The sequence below is a fragment of the Megalops cyprinoides genome, chromosome 4, assembly GCF_013368585.1.
Source record: "Megalops cyprinoides isolate fMegCyp1 chromosome 4, fMegCyp1.pri, whole genome shotgun sequence".
NCBI classification, from domain to species: Eukaryota; Metazoa; Chordata; class Actinopteri; order Elopiformes; family Megalopidae; genus Megalops; species Megalops cyprinoides.
The window spans coordinates 10,801,471-10,826,960 of NC_050586.1; the positions used below are offsets into that span (position 1 = coordinate 10,801,471).

General features: G+C 45.6%; 1 protein-coding gene across 1 annotated transcript in view; it reads left to right on the forward strand.

Moving 5' to 3' along the window:
• igsf9b (immunoglobulin superfamily, member 9b) overlaps positions 1–25,490 on the forward strand; it is a 41,507-nt gene that overhangs the window by 8,839 nt on the left and 7,178 nt on the right. The window contains exons 2-15 of the mRNA XM_036526176.1: positions 5,665–5,763; positions 7,320–7,526; positions 18,071–18,217; positions 20,051–20,202; positions 20,540–20,657; positions 21,361–21,502; positions 22,030–22,175; positions 22,464–22,606; positions 22,764–22,904; positions 23,007–23,123; positions 23,589–23,739; positions 24,203–24,314; positions 24,427–24,602; positions 24,764–25,002. Of these exons, the coding sequence (XP_036382069.1) occupies positions 5,700–5,763; positions 7,320–7,526; positions 18,071–18,217; positions 20,051–20,202; positions 20,540–20,657; positions 21,361–21,502; positions 22,030–22,175; positions 22,464–22,606; positions 22,764–22,904; positions 23,007–23,123; positions 23,589–23,739; positions 24,203–24,314; positions 24,427–24,602; positions 24,764–25,002 (2,055 nt within the window). The 5' untranslated portion in view covers positions 5,665–5,699. The remainder of the gene's footprint in view (positions 1–5,664; positions 5,764–7,319; positions 7,527–18,070; positions 18,218–20,050; positions 20,203–20,539; positions 20,658–21,360; positions 21,503–22,029; positions 22,176–22,463; positions 22,607–22,763; positions 22,905–23,006; positions 23,124–23,588; positions 23,740–24,202; positions 24,315–24,426; positions 24,603–24,763; positions 25,003–25,490) is intronic.

Here is a 25,490-nt window from a genome sequence, read left to right on the forward strand (position 1 = left end):
GGGCGCTCGCTGCAGGTTTTAGGCTGAAAGCCATGAAAGTAGCTGTTTGGGTGTTTTTCATAATTGCTGAAATTGTGGTGCTTCTCTAGATGTGCTTTTTGCCTGTGTTACCATTCAGGTTTCTGTTAGACTTGTTTAGGGAGCCGTGGTGGTGTGGTTATCTGGAAATGTGTTTTCCATTAAGGGATTAGTGAAGGGTTCTTTTTAAGCACCTGGAATCTGTCTTTCCGTGTACCCAGGAGGGCTTGGTGAAAGAAGTTCTTCTGAAGATATGTTTTTTAATTTGTACACTTCCTCCTGACATAGAACACCAGGGACCAGTTGTATAAGCTGTGTACAGGTGCATTGGGAGTCTTTTTATAGTGTATGGGTCAGGTCACCCTGAAACAGGTGACCCCAAACTTCCTTAACTTTTGTACCCCTATTCAGATCAACCAATAATATGGGTACACCTCCCAACAAGTACACACTATCAAAAAATTGGGACCAGTCTCTGACAATTTTGGATGAGAATGATGTAACTGATAATATGCTCCCAGTTGTATGTTGTTGTTGTCATTTTGCAGGAGTACTTAAGGGGGTCGAAGCACTTATAACATTCTGAAGAGAGCAGTGACTAAAATCCTATAGTTTAGCCCATATGCAGCATGCAGACACCTCACGTCACCCCATGTTAAGAGCGCCTCAGTCTGGGAATCGGTTTGCTTAGGACTTCCGGGGTGTCGGTGCGGTCAAGCCGAGGTGCGTCGTGTCTGCGCGGAGCTCAGCGCCGCGCCGTTGCCATGGCGATCCTTTCTCACCTGTTCGGAACACTGCCTTCGGCTGTTCTCTTCCCTGGCGCGCACCTGTAGACTTTGCCCCTAGGCACTCCCTGTAAGGCTACTCAGACTACTCTGTCTGAACGCCCACTGCTCTGTCTTACAAGGCTGCCTGTGTGCGGAATATGGCAGTGCTGTTGAAGCCTGTCATGATCTGTGCACTCCCTCTCTGCTTAATGACTTTGTACACTAAAATTAAACACCGACTCTTCCCGTGGCTTTTGAGGCTTCATATTATCTTCACATACTAGATGTGTATCGGTTTCTTGATGAACTGTGTCCTATTTAATTTATAATGATGATATGATTATGAATTATTTTAAAAATGAATTGTCTGTGCTGTTTGTACACACAGGTAGGACTCATGGTTCCAGTCTAGGCTGAGATACTGCTGCAAGGCTGTTCCTTGCTCAGCCAACCCAGCCAAGTTCGAACAATTTGGAAGGCAGGTGGAAGTTTGAAAACTTTACCAGGTTTTCCTCTAGATGTTTGATATAGTAGCTAGCTTGAGGTAGTTTTAAGCTACCTGATAACATTCTATACAGTTTCTAAACTTCATACAACACGACACTGAATACACCACAAATGTAATGTGATGAGCTATGTATAAACTCACTAACTAATGCACTAACTAGCTACACACCGCTAGCTTCTATGTAATTGTGACAGCACTGTGGTGTAGTTTTTACAAAACAGGTTATGTGTCCCAGTGGTTGTAAGCTCATTTCCCACATCGGCTGCTGTGGTTGTAATCCACATTGTCTCAGTAAATGTCTGGCTGTATAAATGGATGACATGTAACAGTATGTAATAGTCTCTGTCAGGGCATCTGCTAAAAAAAATAAATAACTTAAAAATGTCAATAGAGCTAATTAATTTAGACTTTGCATAATAGAGAAAGTGTTAATACGTAAATCTCCCTCCCCTTAGTATACATATATTATTTAACTCCTGTTAGGAGTAAAGTCGCTTCCATCTGCATTCCATGACTATGGCAAAGTAGAAGACTCAAATCCTCTGAAAGGGTGTGTTGAATTATGGACTCCCACATAATGGTATGTTCTGCATTGTCCTGAACTGGTGCATTTGTGAGTCTACTGCTCGTCCACATATTTCAGCTGCTGTGCCGAAATGTTGCATATTCCCCATTGCTGCACAGTGTTGTTCAGGCATACTGTTGAAAATGTTACAGTCTGTAATTTTATGCTCCGTGAATGCTGTTCGGAAAGTGCTCTCCTGCTAAGACAGTGTTTGTCGTCTTTTTTACTTTACCGGTAGTGCTGCAGTGTGCTACACTGGTCCATTTATTAGGAAAAAGTGACCTCAGCAAAAGGCAGGCATCAGTTGTTAGCTCAGATTGAATGTCTGTGTTAAAATTCAGTTAAATTCGTTGCAGACTCTGCTGTTGAATCATAGTTGTTAAGATTATGTGTCTCTATTTTTGTTTGTGGCAATAGACTGCAAAAAAAAAGACAACAGAGAGAAGTTTAAACTGGCTGTCTACCAGAAGCGTCTAATCCCTGTCATGAATGCAGGGAATGCCAAGGCGGTTTGTGTTTGTCCACGGCTCCACAACAGGCGCCCCTGTGGCGTTTGCCTTCATGCTTCACCTGCCCGGGCTTTTAGTCTGAGCGCATGGCCCTTCCCTCGGAGCGGCCTGCACGCTTTCTGGGAGAGGAGGCAAGCGGTTCCCGGGAGAGACCGCCTTTCGCTTCAGAGCATGATGCAGCTGAGTGCAATCCGGTCGGACGGCGTGCAATCAAACCTTTCACTCAACGCCAGCGGAACCGAAGGTCCGCTGCCCACAGAAAAGCTGAATGCCAATGATTCTGTTCAATATCCCCGTGGACTTCGCAGAGTTCAGGGGCTATATATTTCAGTAATTAGATGTTTCTTAAACCCGAGCTGCTTGGTTTTGGCATTATCTGGCTATCCAGTTATTTCATCATTTCTTTGACTAGCTGTGGTCAATATATCTGTTTGACCTTGACAGATAAAACCCCTCACCAAGACATACTTCATTCTGCCCCTGTTGCCTCTGCTGATGCCGCTCCTCCTCTCTTTGTGTGGAGTTGAGTTTGCCACCGCATGATATCATGCAAAGAGGGCAACCACAGGTGCCTGTAAATAAGACATCAGACATGTTTGCTCTTATGTAAATATTGCATTAGGCTGTAAAATGTGATTAGGAACTTCACTACGAATAACCTCCTCCTGTGAGTGTGACAGGCAGATCTAAAAGACCTGTTTGTAGTTGAATTTCAAAAGGAAGCCTAAGGTTTCAGTGTCCCCTGTAAAGATCCATAGGTGGATATCAGATATTATGCAGTAGCTGCTGGCTCTCAGAACTATGGGAGTATGCCTCTATCATGTGATCGCTGGCTGAAAAGATCAAGTGGTATCGTGAAGGGTTGAGGAGTTCATGGAGACGAAATGTCCCTAATCCACAAAAAAACCTGACATGCCATCATAGAAATGTGTATATTGTGTACCATTTACCTTAGAGGAGAAGGATCATTTGTCTGATGGCAGATCACAGAAGCACAGTCCTTGTATGAAATCTCCTAGTAGGGCTTTGTGGTTCATAGTTTGTACAAGGCTACTCTCCCGTGGTTAAACAAACGCTGTTTTCTATGGCTACACACTTGTAATGTAACATATTGTTTGTAAATGTAAGTATAATACATGCATCCAAAGAATTTTAGGGGTGGTGGGTGTGGTGAAATATAGAGTTAAGACAATATAACTGATGGCACACTGTGACCCAAAGTTTAATGAAAGTGAAAAAATGTTTTGACCAGCCGGGTCTTCACAGTTCAAAGAACTGATTTGTTGAGAGATGATTGAACTAGTGTGGGAGCAAAACGTCATGCCAGCAGCTTTACATGTGACTGTTTCCATGATGGTAGCACATAAGCTGAATTTGTTTGCTCAACCTGCTATTGAGTTAACCAGCACACTGGTATGAGCAGCAGCACTCCTCAGAATTGCACAGATCATCTCCCAATACTTGTAGTTACCTTATTCAAGCCTTTAGCACAGCATGGTCCTGTTCTCAGTCCTTTCTTAAAGACACCTCACAAGCATGGGACCAACCTACAAATGTTTTGTTTAATTTGTCTTGTCTGTGAGAGTTTGACTTGCCTTTCGATTTGCACTCTGGAAGCCCTCGAACCTTTTACTGCGGAGGGCTCAGATGCAGGTCTGGCCTGTTGTTCGATCGATCGCACAGCCTGACCCTCTCTGGCGCTGCCCTCCTGAGGGAGTCGGCGGACATGCTGGGAAAATCCGCCCACGGCCGGATGAGGCGGAGGCTCCCGTTACACAACCTCCGTCTCCGCAGGTCAGAAAGGGGGAAAAGCTCACGGCCCTGTCAGGTTTTACAAAAGTCTCTCTCGAAAGGCTCGCCGGCTGGAAAGGAAACCGGACAAGTCCCGCTGGGTCACCGGTTGCATGCGTGACTGCGTGCACCCGGATAACACGTCTGGGGGAATTTGTTGACTGCACTTGCCAGCGCTCCGAAAATAGCCGACCCCCTCCTATTTGTATAATTAACTTAAAGTAATAAGCTGGTATTAGTGCTGTTGAATGAGATGTATAGGAGAGTGAGGTGAAAGGGGAGGGGTTGGTGGGTCACAGAGATGTGTGGTGAGAAAGCCATGGGAGAATTACCCTCCCTGCGATATATTCGGCCCAGTCTCACGGTTTCGGTTTTTTTTTTAAGTTAACTGTCTTTTATGCTGCAGTAAACTTGTGCAAACAGAAAAAGGGAGGCATGAGGAGGTGATTACTTTAAATTAACCTGCTGGGTTTGTCTGCGACATGTATGGGGAAACTCAGACTATTCTCATTTCAAGGAATTGCACTCAAAGGATTTCTTCCATCGCTTCAGCAACCAAGACTTGAGGACCAGAAAGCAGTTTGGAAAGAGAAAGAGAGGATATTGTCATAAGACACAGTATGAGGACATGAATGCTCGTGCTTATGCATGCATAGATTCGTGGGCGGCATGATTTTGTGTAATTAAATCGCAGAATGGAATGAAACAGTGAGGAGACACTCACCAGGAAAGAAACTTCATACTGATTCCACAGTAAATGTAAGCATTACTTTGCATTACATAAGATGCTAGACCCCACTGAGTGCAGCATGTCGAGGGTGAGTTAGCGATTAGGAGGCGAATAATAAGAGACAGACACAAACAGATAAACAGAACTTGGAAGGTCTACTGCTTGCCTGTGTGTCACTTGTGTGTCACCATCCACCCACCTCCTCTGTGAGGTGGACCAATCAGAGAGCAGGAACCATGGTAATCTGTGTGGCCATATCAGTGACTCTGACACCTCGCAGATTACCTTGGCCCTGCTGGTCTGTCTCACATAGAAACGCTCGCCTGGGGCCTTGAGATTACTCAACAGGGGCACATTAATGTCTTATTACCTCCTGTATGATTTCATGTGTTTGTCCTGACCCGGGTTCAGAGCATCCTGATAGGTACATAAAACAGTAATCATGGATTAAATGAGTTTACACCTAGAGGAATATTTTGTGTGATATTGTCTCCCTCCCTCCAGATGAATGTGTCATTTCTAACACAGCCCTCACTGTCTATGTCTTCATACATTTTGGTGTCACCGCTGCACTTCCTCTGACTCCAGCAAACATCCTTGTTGCTGTATTGAGGTTAAAGTCTGCTTGCGTTCCCCTGGGTGTCCCCTGCACTAACGGCACGTGAGGAGGGTTTAGAGAGGAGCCTTGTGGGAGCACGTCTGTGCTGCAGGAGATGAGAGGCCGCGCTCAGGTACAGGGGTGGAAGTGTGACGGGTGTCTCCAATGCTGTTCACAGGTGGGGAGATGTGCGAGGGAGTGTGAGCACCGGCCATGGGATTGGAGAGACTCTGGCTTCTGTGTGTCACCGCCGCTGTCGCCGCCGTCTGTCTTTTGCGTGAGTACAGCACCATCAACCTCTCATGCTTTTATAATCTGTCTCCCTCTGGCCCTCCCTTCTCTTTCTCTTGTCCATCCTCTACTTTGTTCCCCCGCGCATCTTTGGGTTATTCCTCTCCTCCCTTCCTGGTCCTTCACCTTTCATCCTTTCCTCTAGCCTTTCCTCTCTTCTCTCCATCCTGGTCTGTCACTTCTTCTCTCTGACTACTTTATTACCTTTCATCCTCTTTCCAGTATGTCCCGTTTCCCAGACAGAACACATTTTTATGCATTAGCTTGTATATTTAATACTCAAATGCCTGTAATCACACCAAACCATTTTTGGCATCCATTTACATTTTTTGAAAAGCAGTTTAGTCGAGGGATGAATGGGTATTTTTCCATTTGCCCGCGGTCAGTAAAACCTGGAAGGATCACAGTGCTGAGCGTTGGAGTCTGGGTGCTTGCTCCCGGTCGCTGGCGGTGTGTGTGTATGTGTGTGTGTGTGTTTGTGTGCGTGTGTGTCTGTGTGTGTGTGTGCGGGGGGGCAGTCAGTGAGAGGGAATGGGGTGATATCCCACACAGACACTTGTGCCAGAATATACCCACAAATCCGGATTGAGACCAATCTGGGATTTAGGTTCCACCATCACTGAAGCACGCTTTCGGGGGAGGAGGGTCGTTGTGGGGCACGGGCCATGTGTGCATCTTAGGGGGTCCCGGGATGGGGGGAAAGGGAGGGGGCGAGGGGTCTGCTTTCTGCTCTCTGTCAGCGAGTGCCCTCATTGAGATTAGTGCATAATCACCATGCCAGACAAAGAGAAAAAATTACATGTGCCAGCAAGTCCAGACCCAGCTTTCAGGTGCAGAGAATGGGATTGCAGTATGTTCACTTCAGCTGTATGAACTCCACAACAAATGTTCTCTCACACAAAGGTGCACCGGGTCTATTGTAAACAAGGAATAAGACTCTGTATGCTAAGGTCCTGGACAGATGTACAGATGCACATGCACAGGGATACTTTAAACTCTGTTTCTTCCCTCTAATCCCCCCCACCTGCCAGTAGCCCCCCCTTCCTGTATCTCACAGCATCTCTGACGCTGTTCCCTTCCTCCGTCTGTGTCCTCTTGTTCCCCTCTCTTCACAAAACCAAGATTCTGCTCTAAGGAAGCCCTAGAATGTGTTTTAACCAAATACATTACAGTAAATATTTACTTGATAGATGCAGACCAAATGTGTGTCCAAAACATTCCAGTAAATATGCGTATCATCCAAAAGGTTATTTTTTTTAACAGAACAAGCTGTGCATCTTGTAGCTGATTTTTTGCTTTTTTTGCCTGAGCCATTATTCCAGAAGGACTTGCAAAACCACATATTTTAGCAAATGTTTAAACGTTCCTCTCTGCAGATTCTGTTAATTCTTATGTTGGAACGCATAATGCCTTAGCCCACAGAAAGATCCTGTGCTGAGGGGCAAATATTTCACCATAAAAATTCACCAATTGGCCTGTTTAAAAAAAAAAAGAAACCCTCTGCTGCCATGTGGGTCTCAAGTGGATGTGCTTCGCCTTCAGGAACCTCCGGCGCTGATTCGCTGGTCCGTGCCCGCGTCGGGGGGGCAGCGGAGCTGGGTTGCAGCCTCACCCCATCCTTGTCGGGCGCCCCTACCACCCCACGCCTCTTCCCCCTGCACGTGGTGGAGTGGGTGCGTCTGGGCTACAACGTCCCCATCCTCATCAAGTTTGGAGTATACACCCCTCGCGTGCATCCCAACTACAAGGGTGAGTTTCTCCCTTCAGAACTGTCAGTTCTCAGTCATGGTTACACTGCTGCTGTTTTTTTTTATGTAAGTTCCTTATTACCTTAACAAAGCTTTGTGGATCGCAACCGAGACATTCTGACTTGTGGAATATTATATTTATGTGGAATATAACCAACTGGAGGTGATTTGGTTTTTAAAATAGGTTTTTAAAATGTAGGAACTCCTAAAGTAACTTGTTGAATCAAAGTAACTTTAAACCCTTAAGTGTTCTGTCTTATTGTGATTGGATTATTTGTACCTATTGCCAGGATTTTTTTACAGCACATAAAGAGTGTAATACACTCTTAAATTGTATTGCCCTCCATTATAAAGGTATAGCAATAGGGACGGGAGACAAAAGCTGATGGTGGGGGAAAATGGGTGCTCAACTGTGTGAAGTGGCTGGGGATCATTGTTTTGTCTGCTAGAGACACACAAGGACCTGGGAGAGGCTGATTTCCCGGGCAATATAAGGGGGGGGGGGGGCGTGTCTTTCTGATCTGAAATTGCAGAAACTTTTAAAACTCCACTGGGAGCTTGCTTTTCCTTGGAAGTACCTTGGAGTGCCATATCAATTCAGCTGTGTGTGTGTGTGTGTGTGTGAATGGTGGGGGAGGGGTGGGACTGGTGTTTGTCAAATGCTAGTGGAGCTGAGAGCTGAGCAGATTTGCCACAAAGGTAATCCACCCAAACAAGACCTGCAATTACTGTGTGTGTGCGTGTCTGTGAGTGAGAGAAAAAGTGTGTGAGAAAGAGAGGGAGGGGAAGCATGAAAAATGAGAGGGAGCTAGTTTTTGTGGATACAGTTAGTAAGAGAGGTGGGGGGGGGGGGGGGGGGGGTTGGACGGACAGAAATGGGGGCTGTAGGGGGTGTGGTTGACGGGTGCTGGACTTGATGGAGATTTTCGGGATTAAGGAGAGTGGGGTTTAATTGAGGGTGGCGTGCGTATGGGGGCAGCTGTGGAAGGGGTGACAGTTTTCATTATTGATACCAAGCAGGGTGACCCACTAAATGGAGATTGTTTTGGCGTACAGTGAGTGGATGGAGAGTACAGAATAATAGATTTTTCTTGCGCAAGTAGCATAATCCAGCCATTGTCTCCCAGGAGACAGAAGACAAAGAGCGATCATAGACCCCCCCCCAACCATCTCCTCCCCTCCCCCGCTGCCACCAACGCCATGACCTGAGCCTGTCTGGCGCATGTGAACATCCAGCCCCCCTTCCAAGTAGGTCAGTCCAGGAGACCTGGAAGGCCCCCTTGGCTCATGTTCACACCTGATTCAGAATTCAAATTAGTGACTGGTCGGAATATGTATTAACCTACCAATAGCCACCCGCTGGGCTATATAAGACAGGAGTCCTTATAAGCCAGGAGCTGAGGAATAATTCCAAACAGCCTTTCACCTTCCTGACAACCAGCAAAAGCAAATGTGCCCTTACATGTATAGTTTCTTTAATGAGGATCATTTGAGTAAATTGCCCATAATCATGATACTTTACTCCACAAAACTCTTTTCTGACTTGCAGAGCTCCTGATGTAAAGAAACAAGGGTCCCCGAATGACTGCGCTTAACTGTAATGCTAATAATACCAATAACAGTCTTTAATTCTCTCTGTCTTTTCTGTCTCCCCGTCTTTCCCTCCACGAAACGTCTCTGCTTCTCATTTCCCCTCCGCCGGAGCCAGCTGGCAGCACATGAAGCGTATCACCGCCGCTCGTCTAATGTATTCTTCCCTCCAATTAAAATGCATGGGGGATGTGGTCTCCTGCATCCCGGGCCTCACCGCAGCTCCGAGGAGGCGCGCAGCAGTGTCTCGTGCTCTTCAAAGTTCGTTCTGCTCTGGCGCAAACTTTTATTCCGAAGGAACGTGTTTTTTTTTTTTTTTACTTTCTTTCCAGTATCTGTTTTCTTGGGAAGACCATTGTTGAAACCTTTAAAAACTGCCCCTTCTCCACGGAGTCCTTTGATTTGAGCAGTGAGCGACGTGTTTAGCTGCAGATTAAAGGAGGTGTGGATGAGTATAAACTAGTTGCTCTTTTTTGTTGGGGAAAGCCCCTCCCACCAACGCCTCCTCCTGTTCCAGGTTGAAACTAAGGCCTTTGAGTTGTTGGGGCAGTGAGAGCTTCAGGGGGCCTCTTGGTGTAAGAGAATGTGAAGAGCCATTGGAGGGATTTTTGTTGATGATAATAGAGAGGTGTTCTGGCAGACACATGCGGACAGAGAGGGGGGTTGGGCAGCTGTGTTGAGAGGAGAGGCTCGTTTTACCCCCATGGGGCAATCTGCCTTCTCAGGTGTGTTTCAAAGCCCCAGGGGACCCTCATATCTGCACTTCCTGGGGGCTCTGCATGTGAGAATGATCACAGACAGCCCATGTGGAATCAAATGCCACATCCTCTGTGTGTCAAAAACCATGTCTTTTAATCCCAGGTCTCTGTGGTATACCAGTATTACATTTACATTACATTTTTGTCAGATGCTCTTATCCAGAATGACTTACATAAATTACAGTATTAACATGTTATCCATTTATACAGTTGGATGTTTACTGAGGCAATTCTGGGTGAAGTACCTGACCCAAGGGTACAATAGCAGTGCCCCAGCAGGGAATCAAACCAGCTCGTAACCGAATAGCGTAGTGCTAAAGAGCAGGGCTTGTAACCAAGAGGTTGCCAGTTGGATTTCCTGCTCATGCACCCTTGGGCAAGGTATTTAACACAATTGGCGCAGTAAAATATCCAGCTGTATAACTGGATAACATGTAAAACTGCAACCTACACTATATGGACAAAAGTATTTGGATGCCTGACCATCACATTGTAATGACATTGTATTCAAATACATATACTTTAATATGGAATTGGTCCCCCTTTTGCAGCTATAACAGCTTCCACTCTTCTTGGAAGGCTTTCCACAAGATTTTGGAGTGTTTCTGTGGGAATTTGTGCCCGTTCATTCTGTAGAGCATTTATGAGGTCAGGCACTGATGTTGGACAACAAGGCCTGACTCGCAATCTCCGTTCCAGTTGATGCCAAAGGTGCTCGATGGGGTTGAGGTCAGGGCTCTGTGCGGGCCAGTCAAGTTCTTCCACACCCTACTCATCAAACCATGTCTTTATAGTCCTTGCTTTGTGCACTGGGGCACAGTCATGTAGGAATAGAAAAGGGCTTTCCCCAAACTGTTGCCACAAAGTTGGAAGCATAGCATTGTCCAAAATGTCTTGGTATACTGAAGCATTAAGATTTCCCTTCACTGGAGATAAGGGGCCTAGCCCAAACTGTGAAAAAACAGGTGTGGCCAAATACTTTTGTCCATATAGTGTATATAAGTCACTCTGAATAAGAGCACCTGCCAAATGACAGTAATATAATGTAAACAAATCAAATAAAATCTGAAGGATATCTCAATGCAAATCTTTCTGCTTGGTATTAGGGGGTGCGTTTGAGAGTGCTTCTTTGCAATCTCTTTCTGCTTTCCATTTCTTTGTTCTCTGGATCCCCTTCAAAAACAGCTATCAGGCATCATTACGTGATTTTAATTTGATTGCAACACGGTTGTCTCCACAGGAGCAGCCCTGATGTTCCCCAGCAGACTGATTACTGGTAATCTTCAGGGATGTTCGACAGTGGTTAAAACATTACACATAGGAACGTTCAGGGGGTAACCTAATCCTAATTTAATTCAGCCCATCGCACAGCACGTGTGAGGCGCTGCGAGTATCTCCATCTCTTCATTGGTTGCCATGTTTCTAAACTGCCGGGCGTATTCCCCCGGCTGGCGTGTGAGCTCGGGGGGCTCTCTGCCCGGCCCAGCTCTGTCAGGGGGAGTTACCCTGAGCGGGGCAGATCAAGCGGTCCCTGGCTCCTGAAGAAAACGAGCCTAGACGGGGGGCTTGGGGGGGGGGGGGGGGGGGGGGGCGATGTAAGACCTCAGACTGCCCAGCAGGCCCTGCTCTCATGCTGTGAAGTACAACCTCATTTTACCCCGTCTTCCCTCTCGTGGCAAAACTTAACCCTCTCAGCCCTTTCAGCGCTCCATGATGGCAGTGTGCTGCAGGATTTTTGAAAACGGGCATGTGAAGCATGGTTACACATTCCCGATCCTGCTGTTGTGTCCTCCAGCAAGCTCCTTAACCTGATTTGCTTTAATAAATATCAAGCTGAATAACCTGATAATGGGTAATATTTAGTCTGCTTAAGTCAAGCTGGATAAGAGTGTCTGCTAAGCAAATAAATAATGATAAAAGAGCCCCATATGGGCCCTTTAATTGTTGTATTGGAACAGCAGTGCTCTTGACCTTTTCCCCACTGCCCATGGTTCATGGAGTCTGTGCTCCTGGGATAGTGAAGGAAAAAAAGAGCCAGATTAGATTGACTGTTGAACAACTTGAGTTTTCACTGAAACCCAAAAGGCTCCACCTGAGAGACTTTCACCAAACGGTGACACAACGTTAGAAGAATGCAGTCCAGCATCCTTTATTTCATTTTTTCTCACAGGCCCCTGAAGTGTTCAGCAGGGACAAAGGCCCTGTTACTTAATTTCACTGTGTTTGCAGGTGTGGCCTGGGTAATGGCTTCAAAAGAGTTGGAAATGGATCGGTCTCTCATTGTACCGGGCACCATTGTTTCAGATGCCGCATTGTGGCAGAGCACCACCAAACGTCGGGCAGGTTCGAGAGAGAGAGAGAGAGAGAGAGAGAGGTGGAGGTAGACTGTGAGGCGTAGGTGTAAGTGAAAGGGAGGGCAGCCAGGCCATTGAACCTGCACCCAGTGGTAGGGTTCCAGCCCCAGGGTAGCCAATGCATTGACCCCCTTGCCAAATCACTCCTTGAGAAAGGACTTACACTCATATACAGCATGTCTACTGGTTTTTAGGAAATGCATCTCTATTATTAAATTGAAAAATCTCCTCAATCCCAGTCAGCTGCGGGTAGTTTGCTTACAACATACCACCTCCTTGTCTTTTAATTTGGTTTCTCAGCAGTTTTACCTGAAGAAGGGCAGTGGCTGCATCAGTATAAAAAAGACTTATAAATGAAAACGTTTTCTTCCTCTATCCTGTCTGAAACAGCTGTGAACAGATTTTGTCACATGCTTATATCTGGGTCCTCACAATTTGCCATTAGTCGGATGTAAAGTTCTTGCCCTCATAATCTTCTCCAGGGGCCATGTGGTTGGAGGGGCACAGTAGCAGTGTGTGGCTGGGCCACTTTCACTCACTGGGGCATGTGAGCTGAGCATGCTTGCTGGGGCAGGGGTTAACACAGCCGGACAGAGGGAGAGGGGGACAGAGTTAACTGTAATCTAGCGCTTGACAAAGAGCTATTCATAAGAGGGTTAAACTGATTAGGGGAGAGTAGGATTGGGGAGAGAAATTTGGGGGGAGGAGACGAAGGCTGTGGGGTGGGCGGGGGTGGGGGGGTTGGGGGCCATCGCAGACTTATGATTGTATTCAAATGAAAACACATCCCACAATGCCCCTCTCCCCGTCTCCCTTAAACTCATTCGGACGGGCAAAAGGAAAACAAAAGCCGTGGCCTTTCAAAACACGCTGATCTGTCTTCCTACATACATGCCAGTATTATTGTTGCATGCCAAGTGTGTCTCTCTATGTATCAAAACATTTGAACATGGGGCAGGGGTGAAGCAACACTGTTACAATCACACTTGCACTCCTTTTTGTCTGTGAACAACGGAGCGTAATCCTGGAGCTTTAACTCGGAGGGAGAGAGCAGATTAGGTCCATAAACAAAAAGTGCAATATTACCAACAAAACCACCACCACATCCGGGGGAAGCAGCGGCCCCCGGTAGTGCAGCTCTGCCTTTGAGTAACGCAGGATGCGGCATGGTTAGCGTTAGCACTGGAGAGTTAGCACCGGCGCCACGGCGCGGAAACGATTTGGAGCCCGAGCAGCAGCGCCCCCCGCGGAAGGGCCTCCCTGCCGGAGATCGCCTTGGGCCCCCGGTTATATAAAGACTGCTGTCAGAATCCCAAGAACCACAAGCAGAGATTTTGGCAGTGGCGCTGCACAAATCGAGAGCCTGGTGCTTCTCAGCCCGCCACCCACCGGGAGCAAATCTGACTCTTGGTAATATCAGGAGAGTGAAATTACTGCTGGGTGGATTAGTGCCTCCATTTTACACCGTCCACTGCACACAGGCTGGACATGTCAGATATGGGGCTCAGGTTGAGGGGGGGACTGGAGTCCGCATGTTAGATCAAGGGTGAAAGCCATTGACCAGAACGGATGGGAAACTGCTGGGACTGGTCATTGTGGCAGACATTTGGAGATGTGCCTGATGAATTGCGTTGGCAGCAAGGACCCAGATCCTTTGGTTACTCAAGCATCCAAGGTAACTGAAGAAATGTGTACCCACAATGGTATATTAGCCCCCCACTGACATTATTATGGGGCGCTTTCAGCATTATGAATAGAGTAATACTGTTTCCAGTGATGCTTCCATTGCATGGAGAAACATCAGCACCCAAAGGTACTACCCTTTTCTCAGTATATTTGGCCTTTCTCCAGTACCTGGAAATTAATGTATATGCTTATGTATTCCTTTTGGTGTTGAGTGTTCTTTGGTATTGACCTTAAGAGCTTGATCTTGGACAGACCATCATAAGGTAAGAGGCTCATTTCCTCTATGTACAGCCAGCCACACAAGGAAGAGGTGTGCCTAGTGAAAACTATTAGGGTCACAGAAGGGTCATGGAGGGTTTCTTCTCTGTCATTAGGTTTTGCTGGTAGGCTATTGATCGCAAAGCCCTGTCTAACCATTCCTGAAATAGGAGCAGTGCATTTGTGTCCATTGGAATGCATTTTAGTTGATCAATAACCCTCTTTCGAGAAGAACGCATCACCCCCCCCCCTCCAATACTTAGCTGGCTTTGAGTTCACTGTAAAGTCTGGCACGACGGAACAAATTGCTTTGATTATGCAATTGTTGCAGAATAGCGGTAATGCATTTGTTGTAGCACTCTGTTACAATACAAGCACCATGACCGCCGCTCAGGATGGGAGTGTTCAGCTGTGTTTCTTTAAGGCCTGGGTGGTCACTGGGCGGATAATTCTCTGCATCTTGAATCCTGGGTCTGGTTTCTGTTTATGCTTTAGACCTTGGCTGGAAATCAACACAGATTTTAAAACAAAGCAAAAAAAAAAAAATAGGTCCTACATGAGTGATGAAGAAAGCAATCTCTCCCTTGAACTTGGCTGAAATTAAATGTTAGAGGCTTGAAGGATTATTTTTTCCTAATTATGTTGTTATTTTTGTTTTCATTTTATTAAGGCATTATCTTATTGCTGTCAAGACTGCAGGCCAGCAGCCTTAGCGTCACTCTGGGCGCAACGCATAAACCCGTTATTCTTTGGAGATGCTACATTTGGATGCAAACAAATCTGTCTCTCTTATTCCACGTCAAGGCTATTGTCTGACCGTGAATTCAAATGAAAACAGCTCTCCCATTCTTTCCCCCACCCTCTCTCACCACCACAAGCTCGTTTCCCATTATTCAAATCAAAACATGTTTTTCTATGTGTAATTTTTCAAATCACAACACAGACACAAACGCACCCTCACCATGATCCACCCACCCCCCCCTCACCACCCCACCCACCCATCCCTCCCTGCCCCGTCGCGTTTCTACAGCAACTGAATTCAAATCCAAACTCCCCGCACTGGGCATTCTTGGTGTCATCACTATGGTAACATGAGAGAATTAAGAGGGGTGGGGGTTGTAGTCTAGGTGGACAGAGGGTAGGGAGCAGGGAGGGAGAGAGAGACAGAGAGAGAGACAGAGAGAGAGAGAGAGAGAGAGAGAGAGAGAGGGTTAAGTGTGCAACGATGAAACAAAATAGAATCCCCCAGCAGCTAGCCAATTGGCACTGCGTACTCTGGTCTTTAAAAATCAACACGCTGTGTGCAATTAGCTATTGGGCATTTCCTGGTTTTTGTGTGGTGGGTTTTTAAATGTGAATCATGCTTAGGAGGTGCTGGCAGCACAGCGAGACTCATGAACTTCTAAACCTTGCATCCAGGAACAGAAATAAGACAATTTATAGCATAATACTGTTTATGTCCTCAGCAGACACCCCTGTCTGCACAGCTTGCATTTTCATATATTATTCATGTTTACAGCTGGATATTTACTGAAGCAATTCAGGTTAAGCAACTTAGGTATAAACCCCAATGAGGTTTTGGACCTGCAACCCTCTCATTAAGAGGAAACCTTTACCACCACGCTGCACTGTCGTCTAAATAACCTCCCCAACTCGATTAGGTAGTAGGTATACAGATGACTGTATATTTTCCTAATTATATCTAGTGAAACATAGAAACATAGGCGTTTGGAAAAAAAATGGGAGATATTCTGGGAGGTAGAGAGAGGGAGGACCTCACGGAGAGATAACATGCGTTTGTAGTCTTTAAACACCTGTTATCACTTCCGCACACATTTTTCCTCGCCCAGTTTCCTGATTACTACTTTAGGGGAATAGACCTAGGATCACAGGAACCTTTTTATGATAACCCAGAACGTGTCCCTCCCTTTTTGGAGTTTGTTCTGTCTGTGAGAAGAATCAGTCAGTAATCATTAACGTGAGCTTCCCAACTATTAACTTAAAGCCTCAGCCTTGGGAAGCACATACACAAGGGTGGGTTAATTGTTACTCAGTGTAAGGCTTTTTAAAACACAGTTTGGTATTTCACCAGGCCTTCAGGGAATGTGGTTTGAAAAATTAATTTTAAAGGTTTCTCAATTCCTGTGGCTTCTACTGTTTGAATTACTTTTAAGGGGAGGGGAGTGCTTTGATTTCTGCCTTTGCTTTGATGTTTTTTTTTTTTCCCATGTCAGGGTTTGGTAAAAAGGCATGCACCGAAATTCATGGGATAAATACCTGTTAAGAAGGTCGCAATTTTTTGAAAAAAAAAATTGTGAAGCTTTTACCTACAAAATACCAGTTTTGGTAAACACTTGTATGTAACAGGTGAACCTCCTGCTGTGAGTGTTAAGACTAGTATTAAGTGGTAAGAATACCATGTGCCGGTAGAATTTTAAAAAGAATCAAGACAGGGAAGCTTTTTTGTGGATGGGGGTGCAGTGTGGTTTCACAGTTGTTGCACTCCTGACAAGCTTACTTTCAAAACGCAATGGGTCCTGCTGGCCTTGATCAAACTTAGAGGCTTGGGTTTCACCCTTATTCACAACATGCATCTTCCTATCATTTAAAACCCCACCATTAAAAAAAATACTTCATTGAGTGAGGGAAAAAGAGAAGGGGGGGGGAGGGGTAATTCAGTACTCTGAAAACCAGGCTTCAGTCACCAGGCAACTGGGAGATCAAATTTCAAAGTCCCTGAAGTTGTAAGAAGTAGAATGGGATGGAGAGAGGGTAGAGTGAGGGAGAGAGATTGATGCAGTGAAAGACCTGTTTAGATTTGAATCTGAAGAGTAAAGAGGTGGAGGGGAGTGTAACGTGGGGCAGTTCTGGGAGATATTTTTAGCAGGGGTAACGGTGTGTGTGTGTGTGTGTGTGTGTGTGAGTGGGCATGCTTGTCTGTGAGACTCGGAGGGGTTCATCACAGTGTGTGTTTTTCCGATGCCTTCTGCCTCTCTGTTCCATATGTTTTGATATCCTTTCCCCATGATTGACTCCAGCAGGCGGGATATTTCCTTGCACAGATTCTGCATTTGCAGTTTTAATGAGAGAACTCACACGTGGATGAAAGCACACCTAAATACATAAAGGGTTGCGATTTATTGCACAGAAATGTGCAGATATTGGACCAGTATGAACTCATATTTGTTCCATTGTAACGATGTGCATAATGAGTTCAAATTGTTTCCAGATTCAGCTCACGCACTCATATATTTTCTCTAACATTTTTAGGTTCCAGGAAATTAAATATAGGTTATTAATTTTAAAATATGTGTATGAGAGCAAGAATGCTCTTGTGCAAAGCTTTCAGGCTAATGTTTTCACACTCTGTATATTCTTATCATAAACAATAGGATTTGAAAATGCAAGCACTCTGTTGACCTATAATCTGACGTAATATAATGCAAGTGAAGAATGTTTGTGTACACTCTAATTCAAGGTCTCTGGTTGCTCCGTTTGTATGAAACATTCTTTGCATGCTGTTGTTTTTCCCCCACACTTTCCAGCATTACAAAAGCTGGACCGGGAATTTCGCAATATTATGTTGTCAGATTATTATTGTGTCATTTAGCGGAGAGCCTTATCCAGATTGATTTATCATCAATGTATAATTTCAGAGACAAACAAAATCTATCTTAAAAACAATTCACAGATTAGGTGATCAAATATTTTTTTTAGCTAAATATTAACCATACGGAATTGCATATATGAGGTGTAAGGGTGAAGTTAGCGATCAGGAGCACTGTGCGTGGGTATGTTGGCATGAACTTTAGCGTCACCTTGTCACCTTGTTAATGAACGCCTTGAACGAGTGAACGCTAACCTCACGAGCCGGCTCCTGTCTCTCTCTTTGCACCCAGGCCGGGTGTCTCTGACCCAGGGCGCCTCACTGCTGGTGGAGGGGCTGCGTCTGGAGGACGAGGGCTGGTTCGAGTGCCGCATCCTGCTGCTGGACAAAACCACCGACGAGTTCCGCAACGGCACCTGGACCTTCCTCTCCATCACCGGTGAGGGTTTGAAATCACGTGACGTTACATTATTGTCATTTAGCGGACGCTCTTATCCAGAGTGGCTTGAATACGTGAGAATTTGTAAACGTTATCCATTTATACAGCTGGATATTTACTGAGGCAGTTTTGGGTTAAGTACCTTCCTCAAGGGTACAGCAGCAGTGCCTCAGCAGGGAATCGAACCTGCAACCTTTCAGTTTTGAACCCTACCGCTGTGCTATACTGCACATCTGGCCTCGAGATGCCCCGTCTAAATTGCCGATGTGCGGCGGCACCTCCGTCCCATTGCTGCAGATGGGGGAGTCCTATTGCAGCTTGTGAGGAAGTATTGCATAATGCACTTTGTTTTCCACAATGCACCCATATCTGTCTCAGCCAGTGCCTGCTGTGCGCTGTCAGAGGATCCTGTCAGCGCTGACACCGCCAGCAGTGCACGCAGGGGCCAGCTCTGAACTACAGGGCTGGTGGAACACGCAGGGTGGTGTGTGTTTGTGCGTCTATGGAGTGGGGTGGGAGTTAAGTGCGTAAGATAATCTGTGCCAGTCTCCCTCACCGTGTGCCCCTCTGCCCAGGGATTTCGGCCCTGTTTCTCTGTTTTCCTTGGCACAGACACCACTGGGCCTTTTCCAGGTGACCACTCCCAACCCTCCTCTTCCCCAGCCAAAACACACACAGACACACCCACACACACATGCGCACATACTGGGACACACACACACACACACACACACACACACACACACACACTAGTACACACACACACACACACACACACACACACACACTAGTACACACACACACACACATACACTGGGACACACACATGCACATACACACAAACACACAAACACACACACACACACACACTACAGTCCAATTCCCACGCACTCATATACAGACAGGATAGGCCCTGCAGGCCGGCAGAGAGCCCGCACTCCTAATCATTGTGCCACTCACTCCAGTAATGCCCTGCCAGCCAGCTACAGAAACCCATTCACCTGGTAGTGAACAGGTCCTCTCTTCAGAGCCAGCTCGTTGAGTTACTTAATATTCTGAATTTAAAGGAGTTGGAAAGTGAGCTGGGATTTGGAGTGATTACGCGTCAGTCTGTTTGAAGAGGGCTGTGTAAAAGCGCTATATGAGGGGAGTCGGGTTACAGACAATTGTCTATGAGCAGACATGAATCATCTCCAGGAACATCTGAGTTAGCTACCCACTTATTCTGATACAGAACAGGTTATTTAAGGGTCATGGAAGAAAAATCCTCACATTACTGCTGTCTTGTAGCTGGCTAATGACATAGCACATCTTTTGTTATAACAGAATAATAAGGTTTCATAAATTGTGATTTTTTGTGATTTTTTTTACAATGTTATGATTGGTACCAGAGAGTGTGTTATTTGAAAGTAAAAGAGATACATTGAATGTATTATGTCAAACAGAGCCCCTTGGTTTCAGCCCACTTACTGCGTGTTGATTGTGCTGTCTTTTATTTTGATTATCATTCTTTTTGATATATACTCCATGGAAGGGGTAGGGGAACATATGTTATTTAAAGAGGTGTGTCACCAAGGCGATGACAAATGATGTGTTGTGCAATTCTTTACTTGTCGACGTGTTCATTCCAACACTGGGGAGATGAAAAATAGAACAGTAGGATGCAGCAAGGGGCAAAAATGAATTTGTGAATTTGAAATGTTGCCTTGCTGAAGGACTAAATCTACAGATCTTGGCCTGTATTTAACTGTTGTTGTCTCTCTGGTGTTTCTTCATGATTCAGTTTTTTTCTGGAGAGGGAACAAAGCTCACTTTATGGTTCCTCTTTCGTAGCACCGCCTGTGTTTTTCAAAACTCCACCCCCCTTTGTGGAAGTCCTGCAAGGTGATTCGCTGTCACTTACCTGTGGTGCCCATGGCAACCCTCAACCAACTGTAACCTGGAAAAAAGATGACATGCCAATTGAAAAACAAGACCAGGTCAAGGTCAGTATAGCTTGTAATATTTGAATTTCTGGGTCAGTTGGTACATAACATTATTGTCAGAATGTTACTGCTGTTCAGCCAAGATGAGGTTGGCAAACAAAGGCTCGTTCAAATATTTTAAATAGCAGAGGGGATACTTATGATATTGCTACTGTGGAACGTACAGGGAAGAATATTTAATTCATGTGCTTCTTTTTAAGTTTTTTGTGCTAGTTGTTGTGGTACAAGTAGTTCAAGTCAGAGCAGCAGTTGTAGTAGCTGTAGTTCCTGCAGTTAATCGGTCCTTCAAGTGCTGCGTGTGAACTGTGTCTAACCATCCAAAAAATGTCTTCCTCAGGTGCACAATGGAACCTTGACTTTAGTCTCGGTGACCAGGGAGATGGCAGGAATGTACAAATGTCACGTCTCGAACTCGGAGGGGAACCTCACTCACTCCACACAGCTGCTGGTCAGAGGTCAGTGTCTGTCGCATCCATTGTGGATGGGCTGCTGCACACACCGCTGCAGGGTCCTCTGCTGTGGGATTCATCCACTGTTAGGCCTCACTGGTTTGAATGTCTTCAGTTCTTGCACTATTTGTACATGAGGAGAGGTTGCCTGCAAGACAACCCTCGTCTTCCTGGAAAATTAATCGGCAACCCAAATGATTCAAATAATTATGTTTCCTGTTGACTAAAGGCAAATCGTGCACATGGAGATTTACATTTTGACATGGTTTAACACGTATGCAGTTCCCTGTGCAGTGGCTCACGCAAAAATAGTTGGATTGCCCCTGCAGCATTGCCTGAAGTCTCTCTGTATCCAGGATCCCACGCCATAGTCTATACTGCCATCTAGTGGTCGTGTTGTCACTGACTGTCAATGCTAACGCCAAATCAGTGATATCACTGAGGGTTTTCAACATTGGGCTGCTTCGCTTATCAATGCTGAAGTCTTTTCAGTCTTGTAGATCCCTTGTATTCATTGATTTATTCAGCTGGGTTGATTGTTAAGTTTTATTTTTCCAGATGACCATATTTTAAGGTCTTGGGCAGGAGGGAGCTTTGGGCTTTTTAAAATGGGCTCGATTTATATTCTTTTAAAAACTCGAACAGGGGAACAAGGACTTTACTTTCACATATATTGCCAGCTAACCTACATACCCATGTCTCAAAACAGGTCCTCCAATCATTATCATTCCCCCGGAGGACACCACGCTTAACATGTCCCATGATGCCATTCTTCAGTGCCAAGCAGAATCCTATCCCACCAACCTAACATACGTATGGTGGAAGCAAGGAGAGAATGTCTACCACATTGAGTGAGTCCTACCCCAGATACTTTAACACATATCTCAGTATATGGATTGAATGAATGTTATCTGGAGATAATGAGGAAAGTATAGCCTATAGTAGATACTTAAACGCAGACTTCAGCATGTCACTGAAGCTAGTTATTTGGAGGGCATAGCCCATTTCCTGGTAATCTGAAATATACTGTGCAAAACTTTTGATGTCACAACCCTTAAGGCAAAACAGTTCAGTCTGACTGTTTCCATCCATTATAACTTACCACAAAGTACAATTCCACGACTAAGATGGAAAAGTCCATATGGGTGTCAATACTAAATGTCTTCAGAAGTCGATAGAAGCTGTGTTTGTTTTATTTTTGTGGTTCTTATATTTCTACAGGTGCTGTAATGCAGAGATAGAAAGGCTATATTATTTTTCCATCATTAGCTGAATTTGTCATGTGGACCAAGAGTATGGTCAGTCAGAAATAGTTTTTTTATTTGATGAAGCACTAAGAGATACAACCCTTTTTTCATGTCTCTATGTTTGACCATAGCTCTCTTAAGTCCCGTGTGAAAATCCTAGTGGATGGCAGCCTCCTTATACCCAGCCTTGTCCCAGAGGATTCTGGGAACTACACTTGCATGCCCACCAATGGGCTGCTGAATCCACCCACTGCCTCTGCCTACCTCACTGTGAAGCGTAAGAAAACACGAAGCATCTTTGTGTTTTTGTGTGATTGTGTTATTGCATTGTGTGTTGCATTTGTCTGAACATGTGTGTCTGTGCGTCTTGGACCACATGCTTGTGTGTACTAACACCTACGTGAACTTACACCTGCATGACCTTATATTTCTGTATCTCTGTGTGTCAGTATGTCTGCATATTTGTAATTCACTATGGTATGTAAGTAATTGAGTGTATATGCAATTCCATTTATCAGTAATTACATGTGTCTGTGACTGAGCTCCTCCATCTCTTTCCTATCAGACCCTGCTCAGGTGGTGAGAATGCCCCGGGAGACCTACCTCCCTGTGGGCATGGGGGGGGTCATCGCCTGCCCGGTCAGAGCTGAGCCCCCTATGCTTTTCGTTAACTGGACCAAAGATGGAGACAAGCTGGACTTGGACATGGTAAGTGATGTCAGGCATTACTGAGGACCCTGATAACCTTGAAATGTGAATTTGAAATTTACTGGCTGCATTATTCTGGTAGCCATTTAGTTTTATTACGTGGCTTATCAATTCTCTTATAATGTGAAAAACTGATCACGCTTTTGTCTCTGTTCAGTTCCCCGGCTGGATGGTGAACTCAGAGGGCTCTGTGTTCATAGCCACGGCCAACGATGATGCGGTGGGGATGTATACCTGCACTGCCTATAACAGCTATGGGACGATGGGCCAGTCAGATCCCACCAAGGTGGTCCTTGAGGTAAGGCTTCCCCCTCAGGGCTGCTGCCTGGGCTTGGGTAGAGGGAAATGCCTCACTGTCTGTTTGTTAGCATCTGCTATAAAATCCCCTTCCCTCTTGCAGGACCCGCCCTCGTTCCAGGTCTCACCCCGTGCAGAGTACCTACAGGAGGTGGGCCGAGAGCTGATCATCCCCTGCCAGGGTCATGGAGACCCCTCCCCCAACATCACCTGGATCAAGGTGACGATTCATAGACGCTGATTCACACTGACCCCGGAACACACTGATATAACCTTATGAAATGATATTTGTGTGGCTTTACGTTCAGGAATATCTCTTCAGTTAAGCACTTATTTCTGCTACTAGCACTAAAGGTGGTTTTCTTCCTGTTGCAAAGTCATCATTGCTCTTCCTTTCCAGTTACATCCACTAGAGCCTTTGTTATGTCTATGAAATTGTCTCTGTGAAATGCTCTGTGGCATTTTCGTAAGAGTGCTATATCAAATCAAAGTTTGATTTATTGATTCACTGGTTCAGGCACACAGATGCACTATGCAGTAATATTGATGCCCTGTCAGAGTGCATCCAAAGACATAATGTGAATCTGATGCAGTGGTTTTCTCTGGTGATTGCCACTCATCTTATCCTGTTATCCTTCCCTCACCCCCCCCCCCTCTCTCTCTCTCTCTCTCTCTCTCTCCAAAGGTCGGGCCCACGCCTCGCTCTCCGTACATTGTGGCTGCCAATGGCTCCCTTTTGCTGAGGCCGCTCAACAAGGACCACCAGGGAGCATGGGAGTGCCGTGCCACCAACCGTGTGGCTACCGTCAGCACGGGCACCATGGTCTTAGTGCTGGGTGAGCATTTGCTCTGCACATCAACATGGTCAAACAGCATGCAGACACAGGATGATAGATATGGAAGCAGACACCTTCCAGCGCACACACACACACATACACACACACACACGCTCATGCATGAAGTAGAAGAACCAGCAGAAATGAAGACTGCATTTATATTCAAAAGTATAAGAAATTAAAAAATCAACAGCTTGAAAGTCTTGTGTGAATGCAGACCTACCTGCTTTTGATCTGATAATACTATAAGGGCAGATGGTTTTTCCATTAACCACTAAATTTTGTATGACACAAGTACCTAATGTCTCAGTTATTTCTAAACTTGACACTCATACCAATGTGAAATTATATATGTAAATATAGAAATTTCAGTGTTTAAAATAACATGAACTTGAAACGTTCAGAGCTAGCTAACAGTTAAATGAAGCAACTCTTGCATGTTTTGTCTATGTCTGTCTATCAGGCACCAGCCCCCATGGTGTCTCCTCAGTGACCGTCGTTCCAGGGGTGAACCAGGCCAACGTATCCTGGGAGCCAGGCTTTGATGGGGGGTACACCCAGAAATTCACTGTCTGGTCAGTGTCTCTATCCCTGTCTTTGTTTGCCTACATTGTGTCAGCAGGGAATTCCACAGTGTCACATGAGTCAGTGGGATTGAAGCCTAGGTTGTGTCTCTTTCCACGTCAGGCTCAAACAGGCATCCAGGGGGAAGCATGAGTGGACTTCCCAGCCTGTGCCCACCTCCAAGTCCCACCTGCTGGTGACCGGACTGCTCCCGGGAACCAGCTACCAGTTCAGCGTCTTACCCCAGAACAAACTGGGCTCCGGCCCCTTCAGTGAAATCACCACTATTAGAACTCTGGGTCAGTACCAGTCAGACCTGAATCAGTACTTTTCCACATCAGTGAAGCTTGCAATAAATGTAGTGCAGATATATAAAGAGCTGCTAGATACGACGTCAGATCTGTTATGGCATCTCCTCTTGGAAGTGCAGTCCTGATCCTGACCTTTCTCTCCTTCTCAGTCCCTCCGACAGATCCACCTCTGAGGATAACAACGATGCCTAAACTGGCCCCACCCATATCACTGTCAACCAATCAGAGCTCAAGGGGGATTATCCTGAAATGGGAACATCCGCCATCTCAATCTCCACCCATCACTAGCTTTGTCCTCCAGGCACGGCGTGAGAAAGGGGATTGGTTAACTCTCAATGGAGCCATTAGTGCCAATAAAAGTGAGATACTGGTGGAAGGACTGCTGAAGGTACAGTGCTGTATTTGATTTTTACGTGGCCAGTACAACTGTTCTAGACAATATCAGGGTGTTACAGCCAAGTTCAGTTTTTGAATGTGTCTTTTCGGTATCCATAGAGATTGTCTGAACACCTGCTCAATTTACAGAATTTATAATATGTTTTATTTAATCTTTCAGCTCAGAGCTAATTTCTGCATTTGTGAAATTGTAGCCGTCCCTGCTGTTAGTCAGCACCTGGCATATCAATTGACTGAATGTATGAGATGCAGAGGTTGTAGTGTTTAATTGTAAAACCACATAAAATCACAGGTGGGTTATTGCTGCTGCACTGTTCACAATCTCTTTCAAGTGGGTTTTTTTTTGGAGTTCAACAAGGAAAATGTCTCACAGCCTTTTCCCGAGGTTCTGATGGAATGTGAAGTCAGGATACTCCGCAGCCTCCAGCTCTCCATCAGCATATCTGCAAAACCCTGAGCAGTGTTTTGTCCATTGAAGTC